The following is a 25506-nucleotide window of genomic DNA, read 5'->3' as shown; positions in this document are numbered from 1 at the left end:
AGCTCCTCCAGCAATGCCAGTTACTCAAGTGGCAAGTGGTTCTTGTTTCCTGTATGAGGGATTTGTCATGATCCAAACTGGGCTGCCCAGGGAGCATCATGGTGGTTCTGTGATCCCTTGGGCTAAATTAAGGTGAAATGACACCAAACGATCGATTAAACACTTTGTTGATGGTAAAAAAACAACCTGAACTTGGAAAGCGTTAACAATAGGCAACGAGGGTTCTAATTGGAATACTTACAAGAGGAAAGGTAAAGGAGAAAATGGTGCGGGGGGCGGGGAGGGGAGAGAGAGAGAGAATGAGAGATCACCACCCTTGGATGCCGCCATGTTGATAGTAAACGTGGCAATCCTTGGGTAGTGGGCGCACACATGGCTCCTTGGAGTTGTGTCTTTCATAGGCTAGTCCTCGCCTCTATTCTTGCCCCCTTGAGGACTTACATGGTTCTTGCTCCAGAATGTTCTTCATCTTCTTCCAAGTAGCTAGCGATAGGACGAGAGGAAATGGGCTCAAGCTGTGCCAGGGGAGGTTTAGACTGGAAATTAGGAAAAATTTCTTTATGGAAAGGGTGGTCAAGCATTGGAACAGGCTGCCCAGAGAGGTGGTGGAGTCACCATCCCTGGAAGTGTTCAAAAAATGGGTAGATGTGGCACTTCGGGATATGGTTTAGTCTAGTCTGCCCTTGATTGGTTTAGGTGGGCTTGGTAGTGTAGGTTAATGGTTGGACTGGATGATCTTAAAGGTCTTTTCCAACCTAGACGATTCTATGATTCTGCACAGTCACCATTGTGGGGGGTGGTCACGAGGGGTCTTTTGGGTGGTAGTGAGTCTGTTCCCCAGATGAACTCTCTATGACCTCTGGCCATATATGCTGAGTTGTAAGGCACATCAGAAGGTGGAACTGCGCATCCTCCGACACACCTTCCTGGCTCTGTGTCAATCAGCTTCTCACCTGTGGTTTCGTGGTGCTATGCAGACCCTAATTTATCACTATCAAGACCTTAACTTGTCTCTATGCAGACCTTAACCTGTCTCACCACAATGTTTGAGACATCAACATACATTAACTCTTTCAGTCTCTCACACCACCCCTTGGCTCAAACATTGTCTGTATAATTGTCCAGGGTGGTGATTCACATCAGGGATAGGAGAGAGAGAGGATAGAGAAGATAAAAGTCATGAGATCATACATTTTACAATTGCAAGGCCAATCATCAAGAACAAGAACCCACAGCCCAATGCTATAAAAATATTTAAAAGCCACTTGCCCCAACCTGTAAGTCCTAGTGAATTTAGGAGAGAGGTGAACCAAGATCCAGATTCCCAGCTGTTAAACTGATCCTTTGGCTACATTGCCTGGAAAAATTCTCCGGTCTGCTCCAACACCTCTCTCATCTTCTTTCTCACTTCTTCTAGGGTAGTAGTTGTGTTGTGTATGGTGAGACAGCATTCTCCATCAGTAAGATTTAACATTTCACATATCCCCTGCTCTTTTAGCAATAACATACTTAAAATAACTTCCCCCTACAGGTGGTCCCCACCACGGTATATTATTACAGGGAATGTGGCTTCCACCATAGGTTTTCTTACAGATCTTTGTTGTCAGCAGACTCTGTGGTACATTGGTGTTCAAAATTTCACAAGAAGACACGTTCCATAGGTTTTCCCATGTAGAGTTGTTCGGGATTTGATACACATTCCCTCTAATGTCTTCCCATGTGGGGTTTGGATTTGATACATTTTGATTTTTGAGTGCTTCATCTAGTATTTTTGTAAGATTGATATTAATCATTACAAATTTAAACCCTTCCTCCACCAACCCCGGGATGGTGACACATATTCCCTGACTGGTTTGATCCCAAATGTGTATGAACCCTTATATCAATTCCCAGGCCAAACTGGCAGATTTTCCCCATGTTCCCACTATCCCAATAACAAGCAAAATAAGGCAAACTTTACACCCATAATGTTATCTCACTTTCTGTGAACTAAAAATAGGCATACCAGTTCCCCACACACAATCACAAGACGAATATGTCAACCTCTTTACCTCAACAGTGGTGGAGGAGAAGAAATAGATTTTCCAGTCCACCTTTCCCCAATACAAAAACAGTCCTAATAGAATCAGGCAACCAATGCAAACAATGACCCATTCAGAAACCAACAACATAAGTCCCATGGTGGGTTTCTGACAACCTGTGGAACATACACATAAAGTTGAATGACAATTAAAAGGAGGAGACAATCCACCGGGTATGAATTTAGTGATCTTTCCCATGTGCGTCAGTGGCTACCCAAGTATAAAGACTAAGCGTTTTTTTTAAGGTTAGGGGTCTCTCCCACTATTGGTAGATCTGCTAGGACAGGTTGTCCCAGATAACGGAGCAGGGTCACAGGGTCTTTCCCTTTTCCTGGGGGGTATAGATGGAGGTTTAGGACAAAAAACAGTAAGTTGTGGCATCCGTTAATTCTCCAGTGGCTGTTGACTCTGTATACTGCATCTGACACTTGCCGCGTCCAGCCAGGTTCATGAGGTTTCAGGGTCTGCTTAGGAGCCCATTGGTACGTTCAGCAATGCCCTTCACCTGGCAGTAGTGTGGAGTGTGAAAAATCCATTGGACCTCTTGTTCTCATGCCCACTCCTGAACCACGCCGGCAGTAAAGTGGCTTCAGTTATCTGATTGGATTAATTGGGTTTTTGGTAGGTAACTAACTTTCACTGTGTTGTCCCCCATTGCTGGTTGTACTGCTTCTGCTTGAGTTAGTCCTGACACCTCTTCAGCCCCTACTAGTATATATTGTTTCCCATCAGAGATCTGGAATGGACCGATGTAGCCCACTTGCCAAGTTTCCCAGAGGCCCCTTCCATTCCGTAAATGGAGAGGGGTTCTTGCAAGGGATGTCTTCCTAGCCAGGTAGGATGCTGACTACAAGCAGAAATGATCGTGTTGCACAGTTCCCGAGGAACAGGCCAGCCCCTGCTACCGGCTTCTTTGAAAAGGTCTTTAACCCCTGAATGACCACATTTCATGTGTTACTACTCTAACATGTGCTCCCACTTTTCTTCTTCAGCTTCTGCTGCCATTGTAGCTAGGCAGGTTAGCAAATCTACTTGATTATTCCAAATGTGGGCTGGGTGATTTCCCTTTTGATGTGCAGCTATCCATCCCACCAAAAAGGTCCCCTATTTAGCAATGTTTAAGATTTCTTCCCATTTTTCTCTCTGCCGCACTGGTACCCAATTAACTTCCCACTGGTTTTGCTCCCAAAGCGGGAGCTGTTTGGTACATCCCTTGAACACAGCATATGAATCGGTGTAAATAAATACCAGTTCTTTGTTCTCTGCTTTCTTAATAATTGTGCTCCATACAGCTACCAGTTCTACTTGAGCACTTCCCGCCCCTTCCATTATAATGCTCTCTCTTAAATCAACATGTAAAATTATGGCTCGGTATTTCCATACCTTTCCTTCCCTTTTTGAGGACGCATCAGTACACCACACATTTTTCAGGTGAGGTTCGAATGGAGGAGTGGGTTTAATAAGGGAAGGGGGAGGCTCCTGATCTGGGTGATCAGAGGGCAGATCCTGTATCTGAAGCTGCTTGGGTGTCCCTTCCTCTATCTGGCATGCATGGCAGCAGTGGTCTAACTGTGCATACCACTTCTTCACTGTCTCTCGCTGCACAACTCCCACGGGGAGGGGTGGGTGGTGGTGATGCCACTACTGGTTTCAGGACCTTAAAGGGCCCTCGTAAAATGATTGGTTGTTGCCATATAATGTTCTCAGCCTCCTGTAAAGTTAAATGAACCACAAAGAGGCTCTTTTCCCAAACTGAAAAGTCTGCAATGTGTTTTCTCCAAAATACCAATAGGCCCAAGGCATATTGGAGTTCCCTCTTGTTTCCAGGCAATTTCACTTGTTCAAGGGTAGTCAAGGTTTTGGGGGGAATACACACTGTCCTATCCCTCCATCAAATACCCAGGAACCTCACTTCCGAGGATGGGAGCTGTATCTTTTCTGTTGGAATCTGGAGTTCTAGACTCTCCAGATGAGTGATTATTTTTGTTTGGGTCTGTCCCACTACTTTGGTATCAGGGCTGCCAATCAATACATCATCAATATATTGAAATACCTTAACTCCTTTCTCAGGGGTAACACGGGCAAGCTCCTGCGCCTGGGCATAGTGGGCGATGGTTGGTGAATGGCAGTATCCTTGAGGAAGGCATGTAAAAGTAAACTGCACCCCTTCCCCAGTAAAAGCAAAATGATCTCTGTCTGCTTCCTGCAAGGAAACCATAAAAACCATGTCTTTTACATCTACTTCCCCCTGTGTCATCTCTGGGGGACCTCCCTTTTGCAGGGGTTGGGGTGTTCTCAGCTGATCTCATAGTTGTACCACATATAATTTCAAGGCATCGGGTAGTCCCCTTATAAGGGAATGAAACCTTTCAGGGTCTGCTGCATATTGCATGTGGGAGGGCTGCTGCGGAACCACTGATTGATCATGCATCAACTGGAGACACGTAGTTTTCTGTACAATCTCTAAAATATGGCCTGCCATAGGCGTTTTAATCGAGAAAGGGTCTCCCCTTTCCATAGGAACTAATCCACCTGCCCAATATGCTACCCAATATGTGAGGGGTCTTTTTGGGTGGTAGTGAGCCCCTTCCTCAAATGAACTCTCTATGACCTCTGGCCATATATGCTGAGTTGTAAGACACATCAGAAGGTGGAACTGCTCATCCTCTGATGCACCTTCCCTTCCCAGCTCTATGCCAATCGGCTTCTCATCTGTGGTTTAGTGGTACTATGCAGACCCTAATTTGTCACTATGGAGACCTTAACCCGTCTCACCACAATGTTTGAGACATCAACATACAGTCTCTTTCAGTCTCTCACAGGGTTCCCCAGTCTAAGGGATCTGAAGTACTATTCCCTGCTTCATCAGGTTGATGTTCCATCATGATGCCTTTTGGCCTACTTAGCTCTTGTGAAATCAAGGATAAGACATATGAAGACTACAATGAGTTACGCAACCAGCATAACGCTGTCCAGCTGTGGGCACAGACGTGGTAAAGGAACATGATAACATTAATAATAATGTAGAGCACAACAAAGATGTCTGCTTTTGTTGTTGGACTAATGAGAGGAAAATGGCTAATGAGACATTTATTACCTTCACAAAATCATTGTCTGAGGATCTAAGATGTCATTAATGTCATCTTATTCCTGCTGTTATCCTTACTGATAGATAAGCCTGAAGACCTTAAGTGAATTATCCAGGGTTCCCTGTAAGTCTGGGACAGAGCTGGCAAGTGAACCTGGGCTCCAGGTAGATCCACCTTTTAGGACATCCAGTCTCAATTATGGAGTTGCCACTTTAGATCTCCATATACTTTCTGAAAACTAGGATGAGAGGAGAGAGATTTCTGAGGCCATCCAACAGTAAAGGGGGGTCAGGTAAGACTGCTGGGAAGGCAACGGTCTTCATTTCTTTGCTCCTCTTACCTGATGAATGTCAGGAGCACCAAGGAAGCTACCCTGACTCATGGCCAGGGACTCAATGCGGCAGCAGGACTGCTTTTTCTAGTCATTGATGAAGCCAGAAAGATGCTGTCCCACTGACCTGCTGAGTTGCACAGCTTGTGACTATCTTAATTTATAGGCATTAGAACAGGAACCGTGGATTCCTGCCACCTTCTCCTCTCTACAGGGATGTCTTTCCACACAGGACAGCTTTGTCTGCCTTCAAGGCAGAAAAAAGGATCCGGGAGGAACATTGTTGAGTTCTGGCACGTATTTAGACAGGATAAAAAAAGTGATGCCTTAGGGTAGTGTTTCAATCTCATCCCACTGGTGTTTTTACAATTAAGCAGATTAAGGAGGACCTCATCAAGGCCCAATTCTTTGTCAGGCTTTTGGAAAATAGCCCACAAACAGGCAGGTGCACACACACTGGTTGCATCAACCTGTGCATCTTTGTCTTTCTGAAGTCAGGGTGTGAAATTTATTGCCCCTGACTGCCAGAGGATGGAAAAATCCTTCCTGCAAGCTCCAGGTAGTTTCAGGGCTTCATCCAGCACTCCAGAGAAGAGTTTATCTCCTCCTTTTCCCCTCTTCCCATCTTTGCATCTATGAAGACCAAGCAGCCAGGGTTCCTCGGGAGCCCCTTGGGGTTGCAAGATGGCTGAGAAGATCCTGAAATCCAAAGCCCCAACTCGGAGTCCCTTGAGGCAGGCAATTACTAAATTAGCACCCTGTGGCAAGAACATGTCTTGAGAGCTAATTGAGATGGATTTATGGGCATGGGGTTTAAATGGGGGTAGCGCCAAACTTTGTGCGACTTAAATAAATAGTCCCCACCGTCAGGCCAGTGATTTGGAGCCCTTGCAGATGCCCTTTGCTGTACCTCCACCCGGGAGCTGGAGGCATCGTCCCCGCTCCCCAGCTGTTGCCCTTGAGGTTTACACAGCTGCCACGGGGAGTGGGGGAGCGAGGGGTGGGGGGTGCAGCCTCGCAAGTGCCTTGGTCCCACAGTGGGGTCAGAGGTGGACATGTTTGGGCTAAAAGAGGAACAGGTGGGTAAAGGGCTGACAGTGGGAACACTGGCACTTTTATTTTTAATGGCCCTCCCCCCGTACACGCACATACGGCGCTGGAAAAGGCAAGACACGACTGTCTGAAAAGTATCTGACTGGACTGAACGAGCCCCCCTCCCTAAAAATAAAGGGATTGTCTTGCTTTTGGGGGTTGAATATTCATTCAATTTGCATTTTAACCCATGCAAAACTTCTAAATTAAAGCATTAATGCGTGCACTAAAGCAAGCAGGCTGTGATCAAGCCTTCCTTCCTCATCCTGCCTATGTGGTTTTGTCCTCTCTTCTTCTATTTTTTGCTTTATTGTTGGGTCAATGGGTTTGTGCAGCAGCAGGCACAAGGATATCATGATTAGAGCTGTGTGAATAACCAGTTATTTGGAACTCCGGTAGTATTGAAAAGCTGGAGGAAAAAATCTTGCTGTGGTTTAACAGAAGTGTGTTTTTTAAGACTGGGTAGGAAACGGTTCATTGCTGGATTCAGGCAGTTTATGAAGATGTGATTAACATAAGGAGAAAACCAGAAGGAAATGTGAAAGAAGTTGTTTTGAGTGGGAAAACAAACTAAGATTCATAGCACTAATAATAGCAGGTGTGTTGGGCAATCACCAGCCCATCAGGGGTGTGAGAACTGAACCCTGGAACACCACTGACACTTTCATTTAAGAGAAAAGCAACATGCAGTTACCAAATCCGTCCCATAGTTGCACCAATGGTCAAGATACTTGTGCCAACAGTCAAGGCATTTTTTTTCTTTAGTGTCTCATACACCTAGGCATGTTATTGACCCAGCCTGCTGGGAATGAATCTTTCCTTCTGCTTTCAGGGACCTGTATTTCTGCCTGAAGATGGTTATAGGAATGGCCAAGCTGATACATAAGCAGAGCTCGTTGGGTGTCCAAGCACCTGAAACACTTGAGAGAAACAGTTTGCCTTTGCTGGATGGAGTGTAAAATTGTTTGCTCACAGTGTAACTGCTTGTCGTGGTTTAGCCCCAGCCAGCAACTAAGCACCACGCAGCCGCTCGCTCACTCCCCCTGCCCTGGTGGTAGTTTCTTGTGCGCCTGGCAGAGCATGGGAAGCTGAAAAAAGTCCTTGACTAGCATAAGCAGTACTCAGCAACAATTAAAAACATCAGCATGTTATCAACATTCTTCTCCTAAATCCAAAACACAGCACTATGCCTGCTGCTAGGAAGAAAATTAACTCTATCCCAGCCGAAACCAGGACACTGCTGTTGTTGAGCTAATGTCGGGGCCCTGTGGCTTTCGGAAACCAGAGATAGCTGAGAGCGGTGGAAATACTGTTTCTACCGGCTGGTACCAGGGCAGGCAATCAGTGCATCCATAAAAAACAAAGCTAATCAAGTCTATGGTGAGACCTGTTCTTTGACCTTGGCAATACAGAGCAGACTTAAACTTACTAAGGCACCTGCATTGCCTTGTCGTGGTGTATCAGGTTTGTTGTTCGTGTGTGCAGCTTCCATGAGTTTGTCTTTTTTATTCCTGAGAGAAGAACAATAACCCCAAGATGCAGCTCACTGACCAGTATGTAAACTTGAGTCCACCTTAGCGGGGGTCCATCTGGGAGTTTGTTGTGTGTGACGTCGGGTTAATAGGTTTAGGACTGAGAGACACTGTTAATGCTATGCTTGAACCTGCTGTGTGATCACAGGCCATGGAGCTTCATGCAAGGTGAATGAATGAGACCAAATCCTGCCCCAAAGATTTGATGACAGATAAAGATTTCCCATTTTTCCCTAATTTTCTATTAAGTGGCTGGCTTTACACATTTCCTTGCACAACTGATATCATTGTAAGTTGTTCTTTTTTTTTTTTTTTTTTTAATCAGGGCCATAGCACATCTTACATAGAAGCCAATTTGTACAAATTAAAAAAAAAAAAAAAAAGTGTCACTTGATTCCAGCCCTGAGGAATACAGTGGCAAGCCATCCCCTTGCCTGGAGGTGAAGCAAAGCCCAGGAGCAGCCTGCTGCAGGCTCTTTTCTTTCATGTGACTAATACACACAAATCCCCAGTCCCCGGGGGCTCGGGGATCACTGACAGCAGTGGCAGGCTGTGAGAAAGGGGTGAAGGGAGCGAAACTGTGCTCTCCTTTCATTCACCAGGGTCAGCTGTCCCACCTGTTTCCCCTGCTTAGACATGGGTAGCAGGGACGGAGGGGATGGGGCAGTGGCAGCCTTTAAAATGAAAACTCATCGAACAGAAGGAATTTCGCATTAAAAAGAGAAACAAGTGGGCATTGCCCTTGCCACAAGGGTAGGGACGGGAAGAAGAATAGAGACTGCTGGACACAGCAGCAGGGTTGGTATTTGCCTGAATCACTCCTCTGAGAATTCGGGACCAGGCCAAGAACAAGTTTCCTAATGAAAGACTAATGATGGATGAAGCTCAGTAGGTGCAGGCTTGCAGTTCTGTTCGGAAACCCAATCCACTACCAGCTGTTTATTTAAGCAAATGCCATGGCTTCAGTCTGCAGTAGTGCCTGCCTAGACTTCCCTGGGAGATTTCTTCCATTGAAGCGACCTCTCTTGATTTTAATGGGGAATGCTGCCTCTGGGGTCTGCAGTCCAAACTGTGCAGTTCTTTTGTGGGGATGTTATCACAGAATTTGCAGAGTCTGTAAGTATGCAACTTTTCCCACAGTCATGTAGGGTTGTGTTTCTCTGCCCCTGTTTAAAGTGAAAGCTTTTTTAGGCGAGGCACCATCTGGTATTGGGTGGTTAACAGAGCACCCAACGCAATGGAGCTGTAGCCTTTCTTGGATACTATTGTTAACATGATAAAAAGTCCTGTAACACAGGGATTGAGGGAGTGATGGTCCCTCACACTGAACCAGAGCCCTGCTTGATGGGAAGTGTGAATGAGATGGTGCCTATGAGCAGCCCAGAAGAGGAAAAATCTCTGGGAAGACATCAATACCAGGATGTTTTTTCACAGTACAGCTGCAGCTAATGCTTTATTTGAAGTTGTCTTTTTTTCCTTGTGTCTGTGTATTTTATTTAGGAGGATTTCTGTCCCATGATGGGTCTAGGAGCCAGCCTTGACCGCTGTTTTCCCTGGCCATCCCACGTGCTTCTCAGATCCCACAGGAGCAGGGGAACATCCTCTACATGCCGTCGAGAAGACCAAAGCTGCAGCAGACAAATCCCCTGCAAGGTGCTGATTGCTCCTTACCCAGTTGCCTTGTGCATCCCCAGGTTCCAGCATCTGCCACGGGCAGGCGGCCGGGTGACTCGCATCCCCTCCACCACCCACATGACCACAGGGGATGTGAGCTGAAACACACTCAACCTTGAAACCAAAGAAGCCTCAAACCTGTCATTAAAGCAGCTGCACTGGCAATAAATTTAGTATTTAAAGAAGTTCATCGCCTGTTTAAAATGCAACGAGAGTAGCTATGGGAACAACTTCAACAGAGTTTTATCATGCTGAAAAGTGACCCTGTAAAGACATGCAGAAAAGCTCCTGGAAGCACCAACATTTTTCCTCTCAAAGGAAAGAGTTGAGCCTGCTGCGAATCGGCTAGAAAAATGAACCAGGCAAGTCAGGCAGCTCAGTTACAGGCTGCAAATGTAAGTAGAAGGAGTGGTAATAAAAGGTTTTAAAATCTGAAGGAGTTAATAATATGAATGTTAAGATTTTCAGGAAATAAAATGCTTTTTTTTAGTGCAAAGGAGCAAGAATAAAGGGAAATTTGAAGGTATCGGTACTGCCCGATAAAGGATACTTCTTGCTTTTCAACTTCTTAGTTGACTTTCACTCCCCTTTTGTAAAATTCTTATTATCTTCCCTAGATCAGCTCATGCAGTATTCATGTTAATATTCTCTGCCTTCACCACCCCATGGTGTGTAAATCACGGCAGGCAAGGGAGCAGCTCAGCTGGGGAGATTATGGCCTCGTGCCTAAAACACGACAACACTACAACAGTAAAGATAAGGAGATCTGAGTGCCATTCCTGACCTACCAGGGGCTCTTTCTTCTCCTGATTTGGGAAATGACCTAGCTGTATTGGTTTTCTTGTACTCAGATTTCTGTGCTAAGGTGTTTAATAAGGGATTGAAGCGGCAAAACCAGACACTGCTTCTGAAATCCCTCTGTTCATCTCTGGCTGACTATTCTTCCTGCCCTACCTGTGAGCATCCAGACATAGGTGATTCATGACTTAAGTACACTGAAACTCAGAAAGAAAGATGGGACTTTTTAATGTGTTATCTTACAATAAAAGATACACCTAAAAACCTCAAGCCAGCTTATCTCAGCCCTACTCCTGTGGCTAGGACCATGATGGAAAGGGCATGGTTATCATCACAGTGGGCAGTTCACCCTGTTCCAGCAAACCCAGGACTGAACACAGTGGCTTGGTGAGAGCAGAGATTTAAGACTGTGATGTTGGTCCCATTTGAAGGATGCTCAGGGCTGTAGAAAGTGGGGAGGCAGTAGGTGCAGTCCACCCTGCATGGTGGGATTCAATAGCAGTGAGAGGTATTTGGTCCCTTGCATCCTGATTACAACTAAAGAAACCCATCCCCTATGGACCCTTAGGGGACAACATTCAGCATGGTTGATAGATGCCAGATCCCTGCTTAGCATTACTGCACTGTCTCAACTCACCTTCCTATGGGTAGCTTCATCCAGCTGGATGCTGAGGGCCAGAAGGAGGAAGGCTGAGATTCAGAGAGGGAAATTCAATCAGAGTGGGGTTTCCAAATCCCCTAGGTCCCCTTGGAAATCCCAGCTCAGCATCCTGCCTGCTGGTGTCTAACAAGCCTCTCAAGAAAAAAAAAAAACATCAAACCCCAGGATTTATTATTAATCAGTCCGACTTCTTAGCACCTTCTCTTGTGACCTTGGTTGCTAGGAAGTTTGTGTCAATACACAAAAAGTGAAGTATTAATAGAAAGAAAGAGCAGCTGATGTGATCTCTGCACAGAGCAGCATGGCTAGTGCAGGGGCTGCCCTTGCAGGACATGCTAGTCTTCCAGGCTACATCTCTACTAGCAAGCCAGCCTTGCAGAGCCTCTGTCCTGCTCCTGCAGCCATACCCATGCTATTAAACTCAAACACAGCCTCAAAAACTCAGTAACTGTGTCCACACTGCTCATTGGGAGCAGGCACCAGCCTTGCTGACTCCCAAACTGTCCTTGGGAATTGTTTCAGCTAATGTGAGCTGCTATAGGTCAAAACCATGCAGGGGACCATGCTTGCAATTTGTGGTCTATGGAGATGCAATGACTAAGTCCTTGATTCACTCACAGATCTATCCACAAAGTTTGAAACACAGGTTGGCCTGTGGGCAGTGCTGAAATCTTCTTCAGAGACTTCAGAGGCTTTCCAAGCCTGGGAGCTTTGCTCCACATCCTCAGTATTTGCAGAAGTCCTGATTTGATTTTGGCAGGAGGCTGGTAGTGTGAGTGGATAACCCATATCCTCTTGGGCACACACAGTTTGCAGGTTTGTTGGGGAGATGACAAATGGAGACCAGTGACAAGTGGAGTCCCTTAGGGGTCCGTACTGGGACCAGTGCTGTTTAATGTCTTCATCAATGACAGACAGTGGGATCGAGTGCACCCTCAGCAAGCTTGCAGATGACACCAAGCTGAGTGGTGCAGTTGACATGCCAGAAGGATGAGATGTCATCCGAAGGGACCTGGACAGGCTGGAGAGGTGGGGATGTGGGACCCTCATGAGGTTCAACAAGGCCAAGTGCAAGGTCCTGCACCTGGGACGGGGCAACCCCTGGTATCCATACAGCCTGGGGGTGAAGGGATGGAGAGCAGCCCTGCAGAGAAGGACTTGGGGGTACTGGTGGGTGAAAAGCTGGACATGAGCCGGCAATGTGCGCTGTCAGCCCAGAAAGCCAACCCCATCCTGGGCTGCATCCCCAGCAGTGTGGCCAGCGGGGCGAGGGAGGGGGTTCTGCCCCTCTGCTCTGCTCTGGTGAGACCTCACCTGGAGCCCTGCGTCCAGCTCTGGGGCCCTCAGCACAAGAAGGACATGGACCTGCTGGAGCAGGGCCAGAGAAGGCCACAGAAATGGTCCGAGGGCTGGAGCACCTCTCCTATGAGGCCAGGCTGGGAGAGTTGGGGTTGTTCAGCCTGGAGAAGAGAAGGTTGCGGGGGGACCTTATTGCAGCCTTTCAGTACTTAAAGGGGGCCTATAGGAAGGATGGGGAGAATCTTTTTAGCAAGGCCTGATGTGACAGGACAAGGAATAATGGATTTGAACTAAAGAAGAATAGATTTAGACTGGATATAAGGGAGAAATTTTTTACAGTGAGGGTGGTGAAGCACTGGCACAGGTTGCCCAGAGAGGTGGTGGAGGCCCCATCCCTGGCAACATCCCAGGCCAGGTTGGACGGGGCTCTGAGCACCCTGCTCTGGTTGAAGCTGTCCCTGCTCGCTGCAGGGGTTAGGCTGGATGATCTCTAAAGGTTTCTTCCAACCCAAAGCATTCTGTGATTTTATGATTCTATGATAGTTAAGGACTGGAAGAAGGCACTAACTACTGACAATGCCAAGCTGAAAAACACAGACCTTTCTCAAAGACCTGTGTCTGGACCAGCTCCCTAAGTTCCAGCGGTTTGATGTTGGTTTTTCCCACTGTGTGTCCAGCACACGTGTCCAGCATGGCACAACTTGTGCTGGAGGACGGCTACTTATCAACAGTCACATCCAAGAGAAACACGGTGCTGCTGGTCCAAGCATGACCCCTGTTAGGTTGACTTTCCTCTGGCGTGTTTTATGCTCTGTTTACAGGTGTGGATGCGGGGATGGTGAGTGCAGGCAGTATTCCCACATCATTCCCTCCTGATGGTGTCTGGCTTTGGTGAGGAGCAGTCAGGAAAGCCTGGTGCCCTCGGTGTGGGGTGGTGCATGAACCAGCAGGGCTGGGAGGGAGGAGGGGAGCTCCCGAGCGGCTGCAGACAAAATTGCTAAACCTTGCCTTATCCCACATTATCCTCCCCTCAGCTGTTCAGCTGGGCAATGCCATGTGGTGTTCAACAACTGCCACATTCCTCTCGCGAGGTGGCCGTCGTGCGATGGTGGGGGGGGGGGGGGGGGGGGGAGCGTGAAGGGAGCCCTTGCTTGGCTCCTGCAAAGCTCTTCCATCCCAGAAATGCTGCAAGTCCTGTGGAAACTTATTGCCTCCAGAAAATGCTGCTACTCTTGGAGAGCACCTGCCCTGCAAAAGGCCTCGTGGGCAGCGCACCACCATCCCCATTTTACACGCAGGTGACTTGAAGATGAAGCTCTTTGGCCCAAATCATGCTTTAGCGAGTGAGAGCTGGGAACAGGTGCCACATCTTTTTTTTCCTGTGTTCTGTCTGCTGGATCGTGGCCTTTCCCTCAAGTGCAGGGGGTTAACAGAAACCTGTCCTGGACGTGTGTCAGACACAGCAGTGAGAGCTTGGCTGGCCTTCAGTTGTGTTTCAAGTGGCAGACAGGTCTTCAACGGCTCCATGCTTCCACCTAGCGACGAAGAGCTACTGCTCTCACCTCCTTACTTTTCTCTGTGTCCTTTCTGATTGCAACTCGGGAATGTTTCTCAGATTCCCGATGCTGAGCCTGTCCATAAGGCTATTTCTACTCATACGCCTAAAATCTGCAGCCTCCAAATGAATAACTGCAAACAAACACAACCAGATGGCCTGGGGTGATGTTTTTGAGCAGAACTTCTCTTCAGTAGGAAAAAAACATACACAAATGTGCACTTTCTCATCAAACTATACTGCTTTCCTCTTTGGCAGGTAATCATATCTAAACATGGTCATCAGCTTGTAGCGGCAGAGTATTTACACTTCATATAACAAGACCTCTGCGTGACTTGACCATTCCTCTCCTGGTCTGAATTATGAGTCTCTGTTTCTGGTCATTAAGGACAATGCTCTTTACCAGCTTCCCTCTTTCTTTTACACATTTCAACTCCTTCAAGAGGGATGGTTCCCTATGCAGTGTCTTACCTAATCTGTGACTTTTTGCAAAGAATAAACTCCTCATCCCAGTCAAACCCTTTGGATCTGCAAACCTCAGACATTTTGTTGAGAATTTCCTATATAAAGCATTTCCTTAGCATTGGATCACAAAATGCTACACAGAATGACAGAGGTGATAACTCATTTTTTTTCTCACTATGATCTAGAGAGTTTGAGTGACTGAGTATGTCAGGAGCAGAAATATCAGGGCCCTGAGGGCAGCATTAAGCCTTAACGGCCTTGATCAGCCCCACCTGGGACCCCCAACCACACCCTGCCCATGGGTCAGGAGCCCTATTTAACCTCAGATTTGGGCCTGTAGTCCCTACCTGAGTTATGCTGTAGGAGTACTGATCTTTAGCCCCATCTCTAGTCCTGCCTTCTAACTGGATCATGGGCCCATGTTGTAGTTGACCCTCCAGCCATGAGGCCCCTCTTGCTCCTGAGTGGGCTCCCTCGAGGGACCCTGGACCTTGTCCATCTCCTCATTTAGGACTGTCTGTGGTAGTCCTGTTACCAGCATCTGGCTCTGTCTGCCGTGTTCAAGTTACCATCTTTGGACTCTCTTTTCTTTGGCAATATTTTTTTTTTTTTTGAGAATTCCCTCAAGTTTGCTCTTCTGACCATGTTTCCAGTGTAATTCTGGCTAATAAGTAAACTGAGTGAGTGTAGGCTACTGAGCAGGATAGGGTTAACTTTCATTGGGTTCCTGTAATCATTGGCTATATGCAGCTGAGACATTGAAGCTTGGCCTAAGAAAAAACCAAACACAACTGGTTCCACTGCTGGGCAGAGCTCCAGAAACTCCCTGAAGGTTGATTGCCCGTGACTCTGTGCCACTGTGTCTCTGAATTGAGGTTGAGGAAAACCGAGCAAGCCTGTTTTACCCCGCTTTGGGGATGAGGTAAGAGCATGCATACATATTGGTGTTGTTTGACTGGTGCATGGTAACTCATTAAACTGTAGTTATGCTGTGGTGTCTGAGAGCTTCCTCTGAATTTTAGTGGAAACTTCCATGAAGGCATCCATACCAGTGCAGGAGCTCAGCAACCCATCATGTTTCTGGTGGCTCCATCAAGAACCATCCGGGCTTCAAATAGATTGGTGCAGAGGTGGGAGTAAGGGTGATGTTCACACAGCTATTCAGCAAGTGATCTAGGCTGAGCTGGGTCTTCCCTGCAGCCAGTGAAGGCACATGGTTCTCCGTGGAGTGAATGATAACACTGTGTAAGGGCACTTCACTCTTTTCCACCACTGACTGTATAAGGACCTGCAGGGGTGTAGGTACTTGAGATGTGGTAGGAGGTCTGAACACCTTTTGGGCAGAATTCCTGCCAAATGCAGACACTGTTGGGAATGCCGTGGAAAAATTGAATTAAGAGTATATAAGGAAACCTTGACGTCCACTTACTGTGAAAGTCACTCCCAGATTGGATATCAGCATAGTAAGAAACCATTCCATCAATTTTTCTGTCATGTGGGGGGAAGAGAGGATAAAATTGATTCATGGTGCTCTTGTTGGAGGATCTAGTCATGTACCAATGGAAGAACAATTCCAGGTTACTCCCTTATGGTCACTGAAGACTTGGAACAAAACAGTTAATATCAGCAAGTAGCTTAAGTTAATAATTAAATGTGCCCAATGGACAGCTCTGAGCTGTCTGTGACAGGCATTGAGACTTTTGAGAGACTAGTCTGGTGGGTTTCAGCACACCGTGACTCAGTTACCCATGCAGGGACTGAACTGAGTGCCTAACGTCATCTCAGACTGAAAATTGCAGTAGGGCTGGTATCAAAGGCATGGAGAAATGCTGGTATCTGAGCCTCTGCACTTCACTCATCGGAGGAATGGAAGAAGAACAAATCGAATAAGGTAAGGAATACCAGAAAAAGTCCTAATAAGAATAATAAAAGTAAATCTATAAGAACTTTTATGCACCTGCTTTGAAATGCAATGTTCACATGCATCAGGGCTCTGGACTCTGACCCCTACAAATTGAAGTTATGTTAAAATGTGCAAGAAATATAGGGAGAGTAGTTACAGTAGGTCTTGTGGTACAATAAGAAATAGAAGCTTAGAAGTTGGCTTTATGGGGACAACGTGTTTGCCATAGTTATGGGGTAACTAAAGCTTCTGCCCGACTTTCACCTCTGAGAGTGTTGGTCTTCTGTTGCATCTTTTCTAGGGTGCTAACCCATACTTCTTTCACTGTGCAGCCCTGCGTATCTCTTACCCAGCAGCTCTGAGGAGGCTTTTTCTTTGAGAATTCATGACCATGATGGTATTTGGATGATCCTAAAACCATGTTTATGGTAACTGCAACAGGGGAGGAAGCATGTGAAAAACAATCAGTTTTGCTATAAAGTTTGCCTTTCCTGGAGGACCAACCAGCAGACTTGGTTTCTTGAACACCCACTATGGGTGCATTGCATTCCACTCTAATCTTGCAAAAAAGTCCCCGCTCCTAAAGGAGGGAGAGGTGCTTTCAAGGCTGTACAGTATCTCCTTTAGTGTCCATTTTAGACCAGGAGTGCACTTTTGAAGCAAGTCGTCTCACCTCCAGAATGACCATGGCATGGTTTAGTTCAATGTAATAGATGTAACAATTCTGCACAAAGCAGCGCAGAGCCAGGAGAGTTTAACACCATTGGCTCTAAACCCTGTAATTGCTTTCACTAATTCACCTGTGCCTACCACTTAAACAGAGTCAGTCTTATGAAATGTGGCCCCAGTGGGGGGAAGCTCATCCTGAGCTTGGCTGGAAAGTCATCTGCTTGAAGGAGCATATGGTTTATGTAGATTTTTGGGTGGGAGGAAAAAGAGTACGGTTTGCAATATACTGTGTGAGAGATGAATCATTTTTCTCTGTGACTCCACATTGCAGTAAATCTTGTTTGCTATAACACGGACCATTGCTCCCGCAGGTCTGCAATGTGAAGAAAGAATACAGATGGGGTTTGTTTTAAAATTACAGGGAAAGTGCTAAGCCCCAAGCCATGATCCTGGAGTCAGTCTCTTGTGAAATCCCCACCCAAAGTCCAAGATGAACCTTTGGGCACCATCTTTTCTGAGTGCTGAGCTGATATTCTTTGCAGGTAGGTGATAGAGAGGTGTTGTCTCCAACCATACTGGTCATAAAACACCAGCAAAATCCAGTGCCACTGGGCTGCATACAGACTGACTGTGAGTGAAAGACATGGAGAAGCATCTCTGAAAGGTGTTGAATATTATAGGATATTGACTGCAGCATACTGGACATTGACCACCCTTATCAGTGGCTTTTCATGGCCTTATTTCCATAGCTAGTAGAGATTTCTGGATTCATTGTTCATTTTCCCTGTTCTACCTGGGTTCATCTCATGCCTGTTGGTTTTCATTCACTTGATGATAGTCATATCACAGTCTGCGTGTTGATATTAAGGGTTCATGATGCAAGTATGTCCAATATTTGGCTTCAGTGATGAAAACTTGTGTTCAGTGCGATTGCATTCACCTGCAGCTAATAAGTTGAAAATCTCCTGAAATGCTAAACAGGAAGCTGGATATCACTGTAAAAAGACTTCTGGAAAATTCTGATATTTGGCTACAAAATAAAAAAAAAACCACCAGCCACTGGTTCGTCTCTATTAGCTTCAGAGGATGAGGGTCCCCAATGTAAATCCTTAATCGTCCTAAGAATTTGATGCCTTTATGAAAGGCCTTGTATGGCAAGTTATGGGTGATTTAATTTCATGAAGCAAGAGTTCCTTTCCAGGCTTGTGTTTTTTCCTAAGGACTTTGTCAAGAAGGAGCAGGACAGGCTGTCTTGGAGCCAGAAGAGGATACATTTTGTGGGCAGGCCTAAGTTTGGGAGAGCATACAGAAGTCAGCAAACACATTTCTTTGAGAGCTGGAGGAATAAACACAAGGTTTATTGTCTTTATTTTAATTCTTGAGGAGGACAGGAGGCTCAGACTATAGCTTGGTTCACCAAGTCCTGAGGGCATCAGAACCCCCCTGAGGGGAAGCAGGACTATGACATAGGGGAGACAGCTGGGGGAAAAAAGATGAGAAATACAACTAATTGGGTGCCTGAGGAGGAGAAATGAGATGAAGTGTCGAATCACAAGACGACAGTTGTCAGACCACTGTCTCTCATCCTGAATGAGATTTTTTAGATATTTGCATTACATTTCAGCCTGATGTAGCTGGGTTGTTTTTGCAGTGACAGCCACAGGATTGCTCATTAAGCCCCGAGAGGGCAGTGTCGCTGGAGGAACGTGGATTACTATTACCCTGGACGGTGAGTTTTAAACTCTTACAAAACCCATGTCAAAGTAACAGAGAATTAACTCCACTCTGAGGTTTGTGGTTGGAGTGACAAACCCTAAGTAATTGATACATGGGCTGTGGTACTCATAACATGAAATTGGCTTGAAATTATTACTTCGTAAGCTATTGGTGATGGTTGCTTGTTTTTAAGCTCTTTCTAAGCAAAAGAAGTCAGATTTCTGCCTTATTTTTGTAGACCTAGGGCTAGAAATTTTTTCCCGGCCACCATTTTTTTGAAGGAAAGCTGAGAGTCTCCTCTATTCATATGTCCTCTGATCCTGGAGCTTTAAAAACACTAATGGTAAACATGAGATACCAGTAAAAATCACAGAAATTGATATGCCATGCTCATGTGAACCCAAACCAAGTGTACAAAGCTAGCCCTGATTTTAAGCAGTGGTGAATATTGATTTATTAGGAAGAGAGTTGGTTTCTGGGACAGGTGTATGTTTGGTTTAGCTGCTCAAGTTCTGACAGTGTCGTTTATAACTATGATGAATGGTATCAGTCTTATTTATCTGCATATTGTGTGTTCCCATAGAGGTGATGAAATGGAGGGAAGAAAGGAAGCTCAGGTCTTCAAGGGAGATGTTTTGCCAACAGCACTGTGTGGCAGGCAGAGTCAGTCACAGCTGGCAGATCACGGTTCAAGCAGAGTGGGATATTTTTTTGGGGGGGGGGGAAGACAGCCAGGCCTTGGGAGAAGGGGACAAACTTTCCCGGGACCACGAGGAAACGTGCAGTTTGCTGTAAATCAAGAAACCACTGATGTCATTGAAAGTGAGTCTGTGCACTGGGAACCACCTGTGAAGATCGTGAGCCAAGGGAGAGTTGTCTGTAAGCCTTCATTTCTAGTTGTATTTGATTATGCTACAGAAGTTTAGCATGCTAGTTTATGTTCAGATAAAGCTTGACTTTCTGAAGATTAAAAGTCTTTGATCCTTTGGAAAACTCACTCTAAAGAAATGGGCTAAGCAGATCCACCTTATAGCACAGGCCAGCTTGAGGTCCTGTCAACAAAACTATGCAAGATATTAGCAACTGCAAAGACTGTGTCAAATGGCATTCATTTTGCAGGTGCTTTAAGTATCCATGGGCATGGTGTTTTTTCCAGTGTAGATGGCTGAGGTGTTTCAAACTTCCAGTAACTGTCAGTCTCTGCAGCAGAGTACATGTGGAAGAGACCAAGTATTGTATTAGAGCAGTGCAACTGCATGGTGGCATGAACTTGGTCTTAATATGTGTGCTGGTTTTGGTTGGGATAGAGTTAAATTTCTTCATAGTAGCTTGTATGGTGCTATGTTTTGGATTTGTGCTGAAAACAGTGTTGATAACACAGGGATGTTTTCATTACTGCTGAGCAGTGCTCACACAGAGTCAAGGCCTTTTCTGCTTCTCACACCACCCCGCTAGCAAGTAGGTTGGAGGTGCACAAAAAGTTGGAGGGGCCACAGCTGGGACAGCTGACCCCAAGTGACCAAAGGGATTTTCCACACCATATGATGTCATGCTCAGCAGTAAAACTAGGGGGGACTTTCGCAGGGAGGCTGCTGCTTGGGGACTGGCTGGACATCTGTCTGTTGGTGGTGAGCAATTGTTTTCATTTGTATCACTTGTCTGTCTTGGGTTTTATTTTCCACACTCTTCATTATTTTTTCTCTCTTTTCCTTACAATTTTCTTTTTAATTATTAAACTGTTTTTATCTCAGCCCATGAGATTTCTCACTTTTACCTTTCCAATTCTCTCCCCCATCCCACAGAGGAGGAGGGGAGTGAATGAGTGGCTGTGTGGTCCTTAGTTGCCAGCTGGGGTTAAACCACGACAATATGAAATTACACATACACGATTTAAAATTGATTGATTAAAGGCTCTAAGCATAGCAACCTAAAGAGAAGCTGGGTTGCACTTTTAAAATATTTGTCATGTGTGACTGAATGTGAGTGATCCTGTCCTCACAGAGCTCTTCTGGTTGACTTTGATTACTTAGGCTCAACATCCCACCAGCTACAAGGCATCTCTTCAGCCAGCGTGTCCCAGCTGGAGGTGTTCCTGGTGAATCCTGACCTGCCCACATTGCCGTGTGATATCTCTCCTCTGTATTTGGACTTACACACTATAAGATGCAGAACAAGGTATGACACGACTATAGTATGGGTGAGACCTTGCCATTTGTCTGGTAGGATCCTCATTTTCTTTCAGTGTCTGTACAGACAGTTTGGGAGTTTAAGGAATTCCTATGGCTGTTACTGTGGCTGCACCTGAGCATCTCTTAAGATGTGTTGCATTTATCTTTGCTTCAACTTAATGAAGCACTAGTTTATCTAGCATGAGAGTCAGAGTGAGGTTTCTTGGAGAGGCTAGACTCAGAGCATCAAAGGTTTGTAGACATCTAATTCTTAGATGCAAAACTCCCAAGAAATTATGTTGTGGGTTTTTGTTTTGTTTTGGTTTTGTTTTTTTGGTTTTGTTTTTTTTTTTTTTAACCGGTTGCTGGTGTCTTTGACCTGTCCAAGATCATAGAGAGAGGTTATGGATGGAGTAAGAAACAGATATGGTTTCAAGCACCAGCTGGGAAACTTAAGCTCCCTCTTTTCCATCCTGTCATAACTTTGAAGAAGGTTGACTGAAAGACTAGGGGTAGCTCAAGAGGCTGTAAAAGTGACCCTAATGGGGCTCTTCCATCTCTTGCTGCTATGATTTGGTTGAGAGTTAATTCTGCTGAATGCTGTGCTGAGAAACTGTGTGCATTAAGGATGCAGCGTTAATTTACAAACCAGGATCAAGATGCCCTGTAAATCCAGGCAGCCCTGGGTTATTTTAATACTAATGAATAACAATTATTCATTAGTATTAATGAACACTAATGAGCATGTCTGTGTTTTTCATTTGGTACAATTTGGATAGAGCTCTGATGTAGTCCTATCACTTTCTGCACTTAACTGTAATTTCTTGCTGTGCCTCCACATTGCTTTTAAATTGTAGTTTTAGAGTTTGGGTTCATATGTGTAAAATTTGGGTTCACAGTGTAAAGTTTTTTTGCTCTATGGAAGCCTCAGTGGACCTGCTAAGAATGGAGACCCTGTGAAGGACCTGACATTTCCTGAAAGATAAACCCAATCTGTATAAAAATAATATAACACATTTTCTTCCACCTAGGTCTTCACCCCAGGAGAGTTTGTACTATGTGGAGGTGATCTTTAAAGGGCATGTAATTAACAACCTGACTGGGGTGGAGAAAGAAAACTATACTTTCAAGGTAACCACCAAGCAAGGATAGAAGTGTTGATAAAGAACTCAACTTTTGAGGGGAGTCAAACTTCAGACTTAGTATCACGGAGAATATGTTGAAATATTATCTGTCATACTGTATGTCTGATTGCATGTCAGGACAAGTTATTAGGATGCTCCTTCTGTCCCTTAAAACTAGGTGCATCAAGGTACTCATCAGTCTGGCACTGCATAGACTAGGTGACCGAAGAAGTCTTTGAATCAAAAATCTGGGTCCAGGTTAAACTGTCTCTGCATTTAAGCCACACAGTCAGAAGACACGATTGTGTCAGAAGACCCTATGCTGGCTTCTTCTGGTGTTACCCTCCAAGCTGCAGGGTGGCAGCTAACAGTCTGCACTGACAGGTAACCGTGGGTAAGAATACCTCCCATGGGCACAGCTGGTTCCAGGAAAAGACATCCCTTCAGGTCTAGGACAGCCCTCCACACTTAAGATGAGCAAGACTTGGAAAGCTCAGACCTCAGCTGTGATTTCATATCTGTTGCTCAGTTATTTTGAGAGCTTGCTACTCCCCCCCCCCCCCAGACCAGTATTTTCCCTTTGGCTCTCAATGTCAAAGCACAGGGTCTCAGGAGGTTGTGGGGTATGGTGGTATTAGACCATTTAATGACAATGGTGTCAGGATCTCTTGCAGAGCAGGATCCTTAACCATGGCTGCATCCTTTGGGATGGGGCCTGCTGTGTTTGGAAGTCATGTCCCACCTCTGTGCTAACTTTGAGTATCGAGCAAGAAGGCCCAGCGTTTTCAGTAAATTGCACATTAAAGCCGAAGAGTCGTTGGGTGGTTCAGCTAGCTTAGAGAGTTGATGAAAAATCACCAGGGGATGCTGTTAATGAGACACATTCCAAGCTAAATAAAACACAATGTGCCTCTTTGTTTCGGGACTAGGACCTGGGAGCTATGCGTATTAAAAATTAATTTTGCCTCCGCAGTAGATTGAAAAAGCCTGCTGCAGGCAGCAACAAGTCTGAACAGCTCGGAAGACTTGTGTCAGCTGTCGGCCCTAGTTTTGTGCTAGTTTTGGCTTCTTCCTCTGCACCAGCTCCAGCCCAGGGTATTGTTGCCTTTGCTTCTCAGAAGTAGCCATCACTGGAGGGATTTTGTGGCTACTCATTCATTTTCAACATGACCATGAGGAACAGGGAAGGCAAGGACTGAGCTTTGAAAGGGAATGGGGTTCAAGGAAAGCTTGGAAAAAGCCAACATGTGCAATGATGTCTTTGATTTGATTCTGCAAATGAGGGGTTTTTTTACACTATCTAATGGGCTGACAACAGCATCTGTAAGTGCAAGAGAGGACATGAGAGAGCTCAAAGAAGTGGGGAGGCTGGAGATGTGTGGAGAAGGCTCTGAGAAATGGGTGATTTGGGGAATGGGGACACAGGGGAAATGTACTTTTTCTGTAAGGTTAATGAAATCGAGCAGCTAATGACTTAGTTGGAAACAGGATTTAGCCAGCTAGCAGTACTGCAGGCCAGATTTATGGAGGTATTTGTAGCTCCTAAGAAAGCAGAGAGACAAATAGATTTTATGAAATCTGAACAAGCCAGGTGCCATTATACATCACCTTAACTCCAAGACCCCTAAATACCTTGACGGATCTGACCTCGGTTTTCACATAATGATTTTCATTCCAGAGTGCCGAATGCTACAATGGGGAAAGACGATGGCAATACTCTTACTTTTTGGAGCAGATATCTGAGGAATAAAGAACTGATGTGGTTTTGCCAAGGTCTCCCTACAAAATGCAAGGCTGTGCCTGTACTAGTTAGCAAGGCAGGGTCAGGATTGTCAGGATGCCGTCTTCCGCACTGCCTGGGATCACCTTCCTGCTGCTCCTTGGTGCAGCTTTTTCTGCTTTGAGTGATGGCAAGTTTGCTCCCATTAGACAGCGTGGATCAGGCCACCTTCTTTTTGGTACAGGGGGAGAGTTTCCCTACATGGCTGTTCCCTGGGCCAAATAACAGGTTCCAAGTTATTTTATTTACTCATCTAACCATAGTCCAAAAGCCCACCTGCCCTTTCTGTAACTCTCCTTATGGCTTTCCCAAGATATCCAGCTCTTTTTCATTGCCTGTCCAGGTATGTTCCCACTGACACTAGACCACACCATCTCAGCTATGTCAGCTTGTTACAAGATAATATTCAGCTAACCCAGCACTGGATAATACCTAGTGTGTCGGAGACAACTCCTTATCCAGAGCAGGAATTTTTTGAACACATCCAAAGAGTTTTGACTGCCTTTTTCTTTCCTTTAGTACTGGGATCGAGGTGTTCAATTTGGACATAAGGCACTTTTTAGCTGCTGAAGCCATCCGTTTATTTGTCCTGTTCAGTTTGTCATCTTCCGGACAGGGACATTTACAGAAAATATTAGTGCCATGTGAGCTAACAGCATGTGGAGGACCATGTGTACCTCTGCCACTCAACTGATGAGTAGTGGTCCCACATACAAGGCCATTTGAATAGGATTGGTGTCAGCCCAGGCAAAAAATTTCTAGAGTGATTTTGGTTAAAAATGTCTCACAGATTCTAGAATCAACTGGAGAAAAAGGGCAATAGAGCTGCTCTATCTGTTGAAAATGCAGCCAAAGTATGTCAGGTATCCGTGTCTCTCAGCTACTTTGGGAGGTTGATGATGACCTTCCACCACTTGGAAAGGGTCCTTGTGCGTTCCCCATCTTCTGAGAGGCTTGCCTCAAAACACAATCTCTCTGCTCCATCTTTGCCTCTGTTTAAGTCAAAACCAGTATCCCATAGTGGATTTCCAGTATTTCTTTGCTGTTTCCTTTGAGGGCAAGGTAACGCTTTCCCAAAGACAGCTCTGATGTATTATACTGAATTACGATGGGCCAATACAAGAATTTTCTTTGCTACACTGCTTTAGAGTACTCGCCAAACTTGCTAAAGGCTAGCTGAAGTATCTCACTTCTGTAATGTAGAAATAATTTTTAAGAGTATATTATTGGGAAGAAAAATGGTGCCATAGAGCTGGATAAAATGGAGGTCTTGACTTCAGATAATGCATGGCTTAGAAATTTTATAGTGTATTAAACCATATCTTCTGGAATTTACTTAAGCCAGGGTGGAAACTTTGGGCACAAGGAGGATGCAAATATAGCAGTAAGCCATACTCTGAATGCAGAGGGGGCAAGAAGGGGGACATTGTACTTACTCGCTTAGCAGAGCAGGACTCCAAAGACAAATCCTAAAGTGTGAGTCTCTCAAATGCAGTTGCCAACTGTGCTGTGAGCAATGCGTAATCAGATCTCATTGGGCTGCTGCGAAAATGACTGCCATTTAACTAC

The 25506-nt window shown here is 45.5% G+C and overlaps 1 protein-coding gene across 1 annotated transcript in view; it reads left to right on the top strand.

The window, feature by feature from the left end:
* Positions 1–17639: 17639 nt before the first annotated feature.
* PKHD1 (PKHD1 ciliary IPT domain containing fibrocystin/polyductin) overlaps positions 17640–25506 on the top strand; it is a 275411-nt gene continuing 267544 nt past the window's right edge. The window contains exons 1-4 of the mRNA XM_075707750.1: positions 17640–17691; positions 18801–18878; positions 20896–21040; positions 22065–22164. Of these exons, the coding sequence (XP_075563865.1) occupies positions 17640–17691; positions 18801–18878; positions 20896–21040; positions 22065–22164 (375 nt within the window). The remainder of the gene's footprint in view (positions 17692–18800; positions 18879–20895; positions 21041–22064; positions 22165–25506) is intronic.

Source organism: Pelecanus crispus, chromosome 3 (assembly GCF_030463565.1).
Source record: "Pelecanus crispus isolate bPelCri1 chromosome 3, bPelCri1.pri, whole genome shotgun sequence".
NCBI lineage: Eukaryota > Metazoa > Chordata > Aves > Pelecaniformes > Pelecanidae > Pelecanus > Pelecanus crispus.
The sequence above is the reverse complement of the archived record's forward strand: the minus strand, read 5'-3'. Positions and strand labels throughout refer to the sequence as shown.